Consider the following 14,049-nt stretch of genomic DNA (forward strand, 5'->3'; position numbering starts at 1 on the left):
CACAGGACTGAGTGTGGTGGTACTGTTGACTGCACAGGACTGAGTGTGGTGGTACTGTTGACTGCACATGACTGAACATGGGGGTACTGTCAACTGCACAGAGACTATTTGTGAAGACAAAGGGGACGAGTTGTCCTAGCCCTTGGCAGTTTTCCCTGTTGTTGGACTCAGGGCCTGTTTGAGTTGCAGTGAGTCATTCTGTCAGTGTCACTATGACTGAAGAGAATGCTGACTGGGACAGAGAGGAGGCAATCACAACAACACATTATAAGACAAAAGGAAAATGGGAAAAAAAATTCTCAATTTGGCAATGTTAGATCCTTAAAAATAATGATTTTCTGAGAAGAGTCAGTCTTTCTTCCTTACAAATGATGTAATAAACTTATTTCACAACTTTATTAAGTGTTTTAAGTTCCCGTTCTAAATTGACCACAGAAACTAAGTTGTACATTATCAATTGTTTGAAGCTAGTTGGAAGGGTTTTATTTAATTCCAATATGACCGATTCAAAATTCACTGCATTAAGAACATTTAACTGAGATCTACCCTCAAACTGTATTTAACTATACATGACAATGCTACCACGGACAGGCATGGCATTCTACAGAAATCATTTTTGCATAATTGAAGATTTATACCTAAGCTCTACCAATCCCTCCTCCTCCTTCTCTAAATAGGACAGATTTGGGGGGATGGGAGTGGGCGACAAGAGCTTATTTTGTATCCTAAGCTGAAAATAAATTAATTGGTAACCCTAGGTGGCTTCAAATTCATGCTCTTCCTGCCTCAGCCTGCCAAATGCTTGGGACTATAGATATAAATGTCACCATGCTCAGCTCTGACTGATTTTAATGTGTATTTTTATCAAGGTAACAGATGTTTGTGTAGAGACCTTTCTCCTACATACTCCAGCCATGAAATGCTCAGGTGTGTTCGGTTTACTTAAGAGGAGCCCATTATGAAGCCTTATCTAGTTAGAAGCCTGGAGAAGAAGCAGACTAGCCTCCGTAACACACTTTCAGTAGCTACATCACACTAATTTTTATTCCTCGAACGGCTTTACCTCCAAGGCACTTTTACACTTATCTAATCTGTTCATACAACATTCTTATGAGACAGACCAGGGCAATTATTATAACTCAGTTCAACAGATGGAGTGGCAAGGCCAGAGAGTAGTCAAAAGATATGGCAAACATCAAAAAAATTACCGACTGAGCCAAAGCTATGGGCTGATGCCTCTACTTCCCAGTGTTCGAGTCAACTGAGCCTCTGCTTTCAATTTTACTACTGGAAACCAGCATCACAGAATGGCCATAGGCAATTATTGGCTATCATGTAGCACTGGACTTCTAGGCCGATTTAATAGTACATCATGGGAAAAAGCATCACTCAGAGCAGCTTCTAACCTGGGACAACACAAATCTGCTAGTTAATAGCCATCCCACAGGGCATGGCTGCATGTGCCCGTGACTCCACATCTGGACCTGAAAACAGGGAGCCTGAGAGCACCACTGCATGTCAGAGAGGTGAGCCTCCGGTCCAATGAGAGAGAGTCTCAAGGCAAGAAAGCAGAGATTGGTACAGCACACCCAGCATCTCTCTCTGGCCTCTGCACACACACACATGGGTACATGCGCTCACGTACTCATGTATACTCTGTAGAACACACAGGCACACACACACATGCATATAAAAACAAACTATTTCCATTTGTTTCTTTTGGTAATTGCTCCCCACAACCAACAATCTGGTGCCACCATATCCAAATCCACATACTAAGCTTCTTACCAAAAACGTTAGTGTTTACTCGGATTTAGCTCTCAATTCTGCAAAACTCAGGCAGCAGAAAACCTTGATGTAAATGAAACTTTTTCTGTGAAGCATTTAAAGTATTTTCTAGTTTTATTTTTTCTTAACCTGTTTATTAAGACTTTGATGGTATTTTTGTTCGTGTGACTTTGCTCTATTAGAGGTACGTAGTGTATTATTACTAAAGCTTAAGGGCAAGCAGGATTGTCCTTCACAATTAGTTTTGCAATGACTAACGAGGAAGGCATCAGTTAGCTCTTTCTAAAAGAAAAAGAAACGGCAGCAGTGTGTCACTTACTGTAAATAAATCTATTACCTCCAGTAAGCTATTCCCCCATTTATAACTGCTTTAAAAGCAGTCTCACTAAACAAGTTATTTCATTAATTTTCCTCAGTATATATTTGGCAAAGATACATCAAGATATACTTTACCAAAGATACATCAAGAAGCTACATTCTGAAAGCTGAACAAAATATTCTAAGTGTTCTAAGCTTTCCCACTAGCTAGGTATCTAATGGATAAGTCATAAAAATTATAATGTAGAGTATGATAGGACTTTGGGCTTTCCGTCACATTCTCTATGGCCACTGAAACAAATTGCAATGTTTTTGCAATGCTAGGTTGAGCTTTTCATTTATCACCACAAACAGAACAGTCGCAAGCCCAGCATCCTTAGTGGATATTTTCAGTTTTCAAAAGAAGTCAGTCAGCTCTAGACTGCATTCTGCTGAAATGTGAATGCTGATGCAGGCTTGGATTAAAACTGAAAGCTCCTGGAGCATATCCTTAATCCCAAATAGCTGAGGAGGTTCCTCTGGGAGGGGAGGGTGACCGACATCTAATACCTGGGTAAGGAACACACACTGTTTCCTAGATTTTCTTAAGTATGTCTTAGGGTCAAATCAGACCACTAGAGAATTGGGGTCTATGAATCACAGCACTAGACCAGACCTAGCCCTTAGAGAGTCATTTCTTCTATGAGTAATGTTTGGTGTGATACATGAGCCAGTATCAAGCCACTATAGGAAGCAGCCTCATGACATGCATCCTTCTGGAAGTTCATGATGGTGAGGGACCTCTCAGAGCACACAGGGCCAGGCTCACATAGGATCCTTGAAAACAAATCCCACATTTCTGCAGCAAGCACAGTTTAGACTCCTCTTATTTTTTTATCATAATGCACAGTAGATTGCCAAACCAAATAAAAACAACCACCCCATAATCCGAATGGGAGAGTCTGCTTACAGGCAGCTGTGGGCCATGTCTCAACACTAGCTTCATTCTGAATGGCCTTACCCATTTCACTTCTGTGTCCTCTCTGTAATTCAGAAGGCTGGCCCTCCAGGTCTTTTTTTTGTGTATGTGTGTGCATTCTCATGTGTTTTGATGCAGCTATATGTGGTAATTGCACACTTAGACATACTTGTGTGTAAAAGCACAAAGCTGATATTAGGTATCTTCTTTGATCCCCTTTCTTTATTGGGGCAGGACTTCCTGCTGAGTTCTCAGCAGGCCACTGCCAACTAGTCTAACTTATGGGGTCATGGGATCCTGAGCTTTTACTTGGTTCTGGGAAGCTGAACTCAGGTCTTCATACTTTATGGCAAGTGCTTTATCCACTGAACCATCTCTTCAGCACCACATTGCATGTATGTTGTGGATAGCCTTGGGGCTAATTATATTTGAAGTTAATGCTATTCTCCTGTGAGGGGCTGTGAACAAGGAATGAGTAAGCACTCAGGTGATTTCCTGTAAGCCTCCTTCCCACCTTAATCAATAAAATAAAGGCTAGAGTCAGTGATTGGGCAGAGAAGGAAGGGAAGGTGGAGATGAAGGTTGTGGTGGGGGGAGAGAGAGAGAAAGAGAGGGAGGGAAAGTTAGAGGGAGGGAGGGAAAGTGAGAAGGAGGGAGGGAGGGAAGAAAGGTGAGAGGGAGGGAGGGAGGGGAGGAGGGAGGGAGGGGAGGAGGGAGGGAGGGAGGGGACAATGGAAGAGGAGGAAGCAGGAAAGCGGAGCAGAAGCACCTGACCTGGAGAAACCGCAGGTTCTAAGGACTGTCTTATATGGGGAAGATGGTAGTGTAGTGGGGAAGATGGTAGGTGCACAGCATGTATTCATATTAATTGAATTGTGTTCTCATTGCTAGGGTATATTTGGGTTGGAGATTTACTGCAACACATGTATTCTTTAAAAGCAAGTAAAAAATGTTTTGACAAAAAGATTTTTATTAACAATTAAAAATATAGTTAGTCTATTAAGAGAATAACTTTAAAAATATTTCATTGTTTCCTTTATTTTTAAACATGAACAGTAAGGGAAATCCTGGACGGTAAAGAACATGACTCTGTGCCTTTAAAATAGGAGGAGAGAGAGTGAGTCTGCTCTTGTCAGAGCCCCTTGCTCTAAACCAGCATGAGGGAACATGCCTGCCTAACTGGATCCTCCTTGCTGCAGTGGAAGACCTCTCCCCACCCCCAGTACCCTGAGGTTATGTCTACATGAGACAGCAGCCTCCAATGGAGAAGGAAGCACACGTCCCTCTGGGTGTCAGTAAATTATTAACAAATTCGGTAACAGCAGATTAACACTGAGGATTTCTTGCTCCACGTGGCACTGGGTTTCCACCTGTGACCTGGGAAGGTAACTGCACGGTGGAATGAAATACTCATCTCCGCTTACAGCAGCCCGGCCTTACAACATCCATGCTGACTGGGAAAGGAGGGAAGGGAAGAGGTGGGTGAGGCATCTGACCAGCTGAGACGAAAGACGACTTCATATAACCTTTAACTCTGCCTTGTTTCTGCCTGGTGCCACCCCCAGCCCCCAAAGAAGGAGCTAGAGAAAGGACCCAAGGAGCTGAAGGGTTTGCAGCCCCTTAGGATGAACAACAATATGAACTAACTAGTACCCTGAGAGCTCCAAGGGACTAAACCACCAACCAAAGAGTACACATGGGGGGACTCATGGCTCCAGTAGCATATGTATAGCAGAGGATGGCCAAATCGGTCATCAATGTGAGGAGAGGCCCTTGGCTCTGTGAAGGTTCTGTGCCCCAGTGTAGGGGAATGCCAGGGCCAGTAAACAGGAGGGAGTTGGGTGGTGAGCAAGGGGGGAGGGAACAGGGGTTTGTTTTAGTTTTTGTTTTTTTATTTTATTTTATTTTGTTTTGTTTTGTTTTGTTTTGGGGGGGAGGGGAACCTGGGAGAGGAGATATTGTAAATAAAGAAAACATCTAATAAAAAAATTAAAAAAAAAAAGAAATGCATGTAGATGCTACAAAGTTGCTTTAGAGTAGCTAAAAACGTTCCACTGTTCAACCTATATGTAAGCTACTCCTGCCTTATTTATCTGTACATTTTAATGTATGAACAAAATATACTGCCATACTGTTAGAGTAAGCCACACTTGCTTAATTTATTTTTCTCCTGACCCAATAAAGACACATAATTGTATGTCTATCTGTTTACGACGTAATAGTAATAACTTAGACAGCTCGGAATGCTATACAAAAGAAACTGAGCATTATAGCACGTCAACTGAGTCAGGAATCCTAACTGTTAACGCTGGCCATTTCCCTTATGGTCTTTCCATAAAGAGACCTGGCCATAAGAGCTATTTACTATTATGTTTTCAGAAAAAGAAAATAGTGGTAAGTAAACATTTAATGAATTAATTAATAAACGTAGTTCATAACCAAACAGACACGGATTCTAGTCCTGGCACTCCCACTTCACCAGCTTTGTGAGTTTTTGTGCACATGAGTCTCAGAGCCAGTTTGCTCAGCTAGTCCTCCTAGGAATATGTTTCATGGAGTTACTCTGACAGCTCTTTAGAGTAATTCTAATAATGCTTTCAGACAAAATCAATCACATTTAGCAAAGAGCTGCCTTTATTATTATCTTGCTTAGCTTCCTTTGATTTTTAAGTTCTATACTTCCTTTTGTCATTTTAATAATTGTAAGCATTCTCCTATACAACGGTTGTTACAGATACGAAACAAATAGAGTTTAGATGGATCTGGACTAAACTCCGGTACTATTATTTACAATCTAAGCAATTCCGACAAATGTGAGTTGTCTGTTCTTCAGTTTCTTCACCTATGTACTGATATGTAGTATCAATGGATCTACATTTTGATATATAGTATCAATAGCAAATGTAATCACAAGGTAAGATACTTTGCACAACATCTGGAATATTTAAGAATCCACTACACACTGCCATCCAACCAGGATCTCAATGGTGATATTGTACTACAAATATAGATGTTAGACTACTCTGTTCTCATTTTTTTTCCTCTATCACAAACAGTAAAATCTTGGTTTATATCTTGCCTATAAATCTTGACCAATGTTTTTAGTTGTTTTCTTACATTCAGCAGCTGATACATTAAGCCAGGAAACCTTTTATTTTCAAATAAAATCTGAACCAGAAGGGACAATAAAAAAGACCTATAAATATAGGAGTTGAAAGGAGTTCAGAAACTGACAAGGGGGGGATGCAGTAGGCAAACGCTCTGCATGCTTCTCCTTGGGGCATCCCAGGACAGCTCTCCTTTTGAAAATTACCAAGCAAAACATCTCAGTAATATAAAATTTTCTTTTCTCAGAAGAACAAACAGTGAAGTGCCTGAATGTTGTTCTGGTGTGTTACAGGCAGAGATGGGATGACAGAAACATGACTACTGTCCAAACATTCTATACATAGGAAGAAATCCAAGCATCGCAAATTCTTTCTTCTTTCAAACGGATGTTAAGATGCTAAACATAAACAGTTCCGTTAGCCCTGTGCAGTACAAACAGCAATTGATTTTAGTGAGACACCAGGAAGCTGAGTCCTTCAGATGCCTGGTGCTCCAAAAAGAAACAGAGCGTGGTCTAAATTATGTTAGTCACCTTCCGGATGTGCTCCTACTACACTTGTATTCAAACAGCAAATGCATTCACAAACATTAAAGAAAGCAAAATGTTAGGTCCACCTTAGTTGGATTCAAAATATTTTATCACAAATCAAAAGCTTCACGAAAAGTTTCTAAATATAATACCTTATGCATTTGTAACTAGTCAAAGTGATGCCTTCGAATATCAGTTAGGGATAATAGCCATGAACTTCTCAAGATTCAAATAAACAAGAAAAATTTAAACATTAAAACAAAATGAAATCATCAGTAAAGTATGGACAACTGTGAGGACAATCACTTCAGTTGTTAACATCACATCTTTTACATTTCCTGAAAATAAGCAAATCTTCTAAAAAACATAACTAATGGAAACCTAACAACATAAACTCGACTTTACATTTCTCAGTTTGACAGGGTATAATATTCTGTTGAAAGTAGCATGCCCACAACTGCGGCTCATTTTAAAAACAGGTGTCCCAGATAATGTCACTTGATCTAACACCTTCTTGCTTTGGTAAGTAATACTGTCACTGAGGGCAAGATCTGGATTTATGCTTTGACCAGGGCTCTGAGCCGACTGCAGGGCTTGCAAGCTGCTATAGAACTTGAGCACCAGGCAAATGTGCTATGCTAATTATTGTTATATGATCTTGACATGAGCTAATCCCCATTCCTGCTAACTTCCTTAGTAAATGAAGCTTTAATGCTTCAATGATAACAAGAACTGCATAATACAAAACTATAAAATTCAACAGATGAGGGGACAGTTAGTGACAGCCATTCATCTCCTTAGCTGAATACGTATTTATTTCATAAAGCAGAAAGTCTGTACACTGAAGCATCTCGGTCTACCATTAAATCTGGAATTAAGGCAAGGAGAAATGGCGCACGTTGGTTCTGCTTTGAGCTTCCTATTTTCAAGGAAAATCAACTAAAGGTTGTGATTATAGGACAGTATCAAAGTTGATAATCGGACATGAATTAGCAACACACATGCTTTGACACTAACTTACTAAGCAGCACCACACAAAGCAATGATCCTGTTTCCACAAAGAACATTATAATTCAGAATACAGTATCAGCACCAGTATGGGTAACTTACAGAAATCATGTTATTAGACAGAGTTTGTTTGTTAATATTTATTAAAGTTTATTTATTAATATTAAATCAAAATAATTAGTAATTAAAGTAGTATTTTACTAGCTAGAATAAAGCAGTGGTACATTAGATTATATATTAGATTATTTATATAAAATATAGCCCTATAGAAGTACTTGGAGAAGAATAACTAATGAATCCAAACGAACTGACTGAACTGCATCATGCTCTAGTTCACTGAACACTTACTCAATGCCTTCCGCTCAGTTTCCACTGCTCTAGGCTTTGGAGACCTCCATTGCTCCGGCCTCTCTCAGTAATCACTACACCTACCAACATGGCTACTGGATAATTCTTTCTACAAGAAAATTCACTAAAATACAATTACATCATTTACCCACATCTCTTACCTAACTCTAATTCCTATGTCCTGTTCCCTCTTGCATCACACACACGCAAACACACACACACATCCCATACTGAGTCTATTTAGTGTTGCTTATATGTACATGATTTCAGGGCTTAACACTTGGTATTAACTAATCAATTAGGGGCTCATCCCTAAAGACTAAATCTCCCTCACTCAGCAGTAATTAGTCAGCTATAATTCTTGTCTAGGGTAGGGCCTTGTGAAATTTCCTTCTTCTGTGTTAACATGTCTACTGGTGTTATAACTGATCAAATAATGTGTAGGCAGCCATATTCTTATGAAGAAGATAGAATTACAATTTACAAGAAAAATAACGATTAAAAATCTATTCTATTTCTGTAAGATAATATTTGTTTTTCATGTGTATGTTTTAAAATTCTGAACTAGGCTGGGCAAGGTGGTTCACAAGTATAAAACACCAGTTCTTTAGAGTCTGAGGCCAGTCTAGAGTACATAATGAGTTCTAAGCTAAAGTGAAACCCTGTATTACTCCTTCATCCCCTTGCCTTCCCCCAAGAATTATGAACTAGAAAATTAATAGTAGGTAACTTGGGTGGAACGATATGTATAAATATGATTTTGGTTTATGTTTTTCTACATTTTTAAGTGGTCACATGTGAACTATCTTTAAAAAATGCTAGTCTATTTTTATCTTGTGCTGTGTACTCTTGTTCTTGACATGGTATCTAACTGCTGATAGGTTAAGAGGAGTATTTATTTATACTTGGTGTTTAAAGTATTGGACCAGCCCACCTTCCATATTAATAATGATCTAGAAATATCATTCTAGATAAAATTAATGTAACATAAAAAATGGGAAATGTTAGTCTTAAACTTATTTGCCTTTATAGACTCCATTGTTTCAACTGTTTCAAAATAGTGCTGTTTGAAAAGAAGACAGTATAAGAATTTCAAGCAACTACTTTTACTGCCAACAAGGCAACTCACAAAGATCTTTCTGGTGAGATGTTTGCAACCAGCATTCACATGCACACCTCATAACATTTTAAAAGCCACTCATAAGGATGCTGAGCTTTAATAAGCTGTAGTACAATATGCTTAAAAATTCTCTGGGCATTTTACCTTTTGGGAATTTAAGAGACAATAAAATAGATTTTGAGGAAAATGCTTGAAAGATGCATTCTAATACTTAAGGCACTTATGAACAAATACAAAGGTCTACTTTTACAGCTTGAACATTTAAAATCTAATCTTTTCTCCAGGGCTCAAAGTTTTGTCTTTTATGTTACAAGTTATTTTTCAAGTAAATGAAAGTCCTCATTTGTATAATTTGTAAAATAATAACATTGAGATAAATAATGTCAGGGTCCCTTCAAGCCTCAAAATTCTAATATTTATAAAGGGCTACTACATTAATAATTATTTTTCTAGATCTGATAGAAATGAATTAACTGGTGATATTTTAGGGAGCCAAGGATTACTTTTCATCAAAATAGTATGGTTATACATGGTAATCCTGTTATACGGAATTGTAGCAAGAATACTTTTCACTAACAAACTTTTACATGTTACAGAACATTAAAAAGATTAACATTAGTATAAAGTACTTTGAAGAACACTTCAAAACGAACCAACTGACCTGATGACTTGGTTGCAGTGGGCACACATGGGAGTCCGCTTGCCTGCTGGAATGTGTTCAGCTCTTTGGACAAGTGTGTCTTGGTCACTTGGCTGGGGCGGCACCACAGCTGGATTCACAGGTGCCCGTGTACCTGAAGAACTTGCATTGTTTGAAATTTTCCCAGTAGAAGGTGCTAGGAGTTAAGTGCAAGAGAATCAGAATGAGAAAAAGCCAAATAGGAACTTTTCCTAATAACAAAATCATGCTTAACTTATTCACATACCCACTGACGCTGTGGCAACATTATGATCCAAACACTAAGTGGTAGTTAAACAAATGAACAGAGAACAAAGAAGGATTAGCCACAATATGAGCGACAACAATGGTGTGCATCCACTCCTTTCTTACTTTCACAAGGAGATATGCTTAGGTGACCGTCACAGGTAATGTAACTCTATCAGTTGTCTCTGCTCACTTTAATTAATTAAATTTAGTTCCAAATATATCACAGGCATGCAGGAAACATCAGTGTGTTGAAGATAAAGGGCTTGCTCTATTGTCTTCCAGTTTGTATTTTCCAAGAAGATGACATCATCAGGTACCACGCACATCAGCTAGTTACCCAGCATCATCCCTGCCCTGCCAGCCCTGGGGAGAACAGGTTCAGGTTTCCACAGATTTGTCTATCTTCTCCATTCTCACAATGCTTCCTACTGAGGTCCTGAATGTTTTCTTTCTGGACTAGCTGCCAAAATGTCTCCTCTCCCTGACATTCATTCTCCTAGTGAGCACTGAAGATTGAAATGCTGGCATACCAGACTCTGTAGAGTGGTTTTGGAATCTCCCTGCTCTGACCAGTGAATGCAGCTCATGTGTACTGTGCATGAGTCCATCCAGTCACCTCCTGGTCAATGCCATTTTTCACCTCTCTGCCTTCACTTCATGCTACAGCAATACCACACTACCTCATTTCTTCTTGCACACAGCTCCTAAGCACAGGCTGCCTTCGTCCCCAGCAATGCCATTTTCTACCCTTACCATTATATGCATAGCAGCCACCATAGTATGATTAAAGACTAGACTCCTCGGGGAACTATTTCAGACCTCCTCCCTGACCCTCATCTACCATGGTTCCTTCCACATAACAGAGATCAAATGTTTGTCTCCTATGCTCCCATAATTTTCCATGAATGTCTTAATTATTCTACTAATACATCTGTGTATTTTCTTCTTCAGCATAGCATGTTCCCAAGAGCTCTGACAAACACAGTCTCTGAAATGAATGAATAAATCAATCCATTGGTGAGTAAATATAAGTGGGTCTGAAACCAGCAGAGGCCTTCTCTTAACCCATAAACAATTAAAATCAAATGGACTAGAAAAGCTACACATTTATATGGTTTAAAAGAAACAATTTAAATGAAAGCATACACATAGAACACAAATCAGTAGCATGTGATACATAGATTCGTCCACCCAAGCGATAATGTCTATTACAGGTATGATTAGAACAGTACATAATTAATTGAGATAGCCATCAGGATACTTTATCAGAATCAAATATGTTTGCAAAGATCTGCAATCACAGACCCAGAATCGCTGGCCTTCTATGGTGCTGGGGGTGATGTTCACTCTATGCAATGGAGCTTTCAATACCAGGGAACTAGGTTGAGAACATGTTTCCACTCTTTGGTTCACATATTCTCTTAAACAAGTGGGAAAGGACATTAGTGCCATCCCCATTGGGTGTACCTTCTCCCTTAGTACTTCATTTACTCTCACAACACAATCTCACCATAGCTCTTCAGTTCCTATGCAGAAGTCTGCTATCTCCTGAAGTACTGGAAAGCAATTTCCATGCTCAATGTATAAGTCTTTAGATTTAAAGCATGCAAAGAGGTCTCTTCTTGGACATACTAAAGCTTTTCTGAAGAACCTCCCTTTTTAAATTATCTCACGCAGGCAGGTGCAGATGGCATTCTGCTCTCCATGTCCCTAATACTTCATAACAAGTGTTCTTAAGTCAACCCCTTTCTTATCCAAATCTTACCCTAAAAATCCTTGACTTTTAGGACAAGTTTCATCACTATCCCAGATGCAATCTGTAATTTCTCACATTTCCCCATTTCTTATGGGCACATGTAGCACATGCATGAGTGCGCAAGAGTACACACACACACACACACACACACACACACACACACACACACAGAGAGAGAGAGAGAGAGAGAGAGAGAGAGAGAGAGAGAGAGAGAGATGTTCAGGGTCCCTTTAGAAAGTCATAATGGACCCTCACCTTTGTGACCTTCAGCCAATGAAATGTCCAGTAAGAGCTACGTACTTACCCTTGCTCTATTCTGCAAGGATCATTCAAGTTTTGCTTTCTTCTCCAAAGTCTCCACTGACCACTAAGAGATGTGTTCTCTTTTAACATCTATTGACTCCTGCCTGGATAATTTACTATTTATCAAACTCCTATTAATATCTTTTCTTTTCCAAGTCAATTAATTCTTAAAATGGGTACGAAATATGTACACTTTTTTTTTGCAACCGAAGAACTACCTTAAGACTAGAGACTGAAAGGCACTTAATCAAACATGAAAAAGAAGGGCCGTTCACTTTGTTGTCTCTACCATTAAACTATACAGAAAGCCATTTCTTCAATGTGGATTAGGGTTAGGGTTTCAAATGCAAAAGTTACTAATTGGAAAATCTGGAAATCAGACCTCAAAGAGAATGAAACCCTTTCATCTACCATATCACATTATCTATGCATAAGCCCTAAAGTACTGAGTCATGCAGACATTTCTAAGCAATGAATGAGTACAAAAATCCTTAAACAGTCACTGTAGAATAGGACATAATCCATCTGGCACAGGCCTCAAGAAGGTACATGAGGAACTAACTTATTTACGTGAAAAGCATTTTTAATCACAAAACATGTATCTTAAATACAAATAAGGAGGCTGTGCGTGCTACCGTTTTCTGTTAGTCTTACATATCACCTTGGATGCGAAGGAAATTCTCACACTTGTTTGCTGCTATGTGCTAGCACACTGGCCAGCACATACAAAGCTATGTGGCCCCTGGTAACAACTGGGCCCTGAGCAGTCCCAAGGCATGGCTACTTATGATGTGGATCAAACACTATTTCTCTGGACTGAATCTCACTCTTCTTGAGTAACTAAGTACCACCCTATGGCTCTAGTCACTTGGCAAGATGAGGTATAAGAAAGTGAGGTACTGAGTGAATAAAACAGCAAAAAGTGACTTCTGTTTCCATGGTAATTACTGCACCATCTCAGAAAAATATTCATCCATGAGGACTACATGCTTCAAATATACTGAAACCACTGTAAAAATTGTCCATTTTGATGACAATTTTTACTTATCATTAGCACTGTTTTCCTTTCCCTTTATTTTCTGGTAAGACCATCACATAAGAACATAGAATCATCCCATTTCACATTGTGGAAACTTAAGCCACAAAAACCATCATGAATCAGTACAGTGGGAAGTGAGCCCCACTTTAGATTAGATTTCTTCTTCAACCTTAATCCTGAACAATTTTCATTAAACTTGGATTCTTTTGTGGATGATCTCCACCCGACTGGAACTTTGTTTGAAATGTTTTCCTTTGGTAATAAACCTATTTCAGCACCACAAAGCTCTAGAAATTCAAAGCCATTAGCTATTATTCAATAAACCGTGGGAATGTCCCTTTCATTAACTGATTTTGCCGAGTTTTTCAAGGGTTATAATGATACACATCCATACTCGGTCATTCCATTTGCTTTTCAACTTTTAGTGTTTACAGAGATTAACACCAAATAACTTAAACATGGATTAAATACTTTTATCAGTATACTAGATTGCTCAGCAAATAAAACAATGTTAATTAATCAAGTAAAATACACAGAATGGCAAACAGTTTAGTTACTAGTTTTAAAAATATTCGTCATGATGATGTAACAAATTTGTTACTTCTTTCACCTCTCCATTTCCTGCCACGTGAGCTCTTGCTCACATGTGCACACCCACACCCACCCACATAAGAGCACACATACATCTACAAAACCACACATTCAAAGCCACCCACACATCTATGGAATTTTTGTTATGCTTAGAAATTAAAATGGAAACAGAGAAGAAGGGAATTGTTGCATCATTACAAGAATGTTATGGCTACCACTTAACAGATGAAAACTGCACAGCCAGGAAAGCATAGT

The 14,049-nt window shown here is 39.0% G+C and overlaps 1 protein-coding gene across 3 annotated transcripts in view; it reads right to left on the reverse strand.

Moving 5' to 3' along the window:
- The window catches only part of Pdlim5 (PDZ and LIM domain 5), a 163,924-nt gene that overhangs the window by 10,363 nt on the left and 139,512 nt on the right, over positions 1-14,049 (reverse strand). For all 3 annotated transcript variants that reach the window (XM_031375680.1, XM_031375679.1, XM_031375678.1), the window contains one exon: positions 9,839-10,013. In XM_031375680.1, the coding sequence (XP_031231540.1) occupies positions 9,839-10,013 (175 nt within the window). The remainder of the gene's footprint in view (positions 1-9,838; positions 10,014-14,049) is intronic.

The sequence above is a fragment of the Mastomys coucha genome, unplaced genomic scaffold (assembly GCF_008632895.1).
Source record: "Mastomys coucha isolate ucsf_1 unplaced genomic scaffold, UCSF_Mcou_1 pScaffold16, whole genome shotgun sequence".
Classification (NCBI taxonomy): Eukaryota; Metazoa; Chordata; class Mammalia; order Rodentia; family Muridae; genus Mastomys; species Mastomys coucha.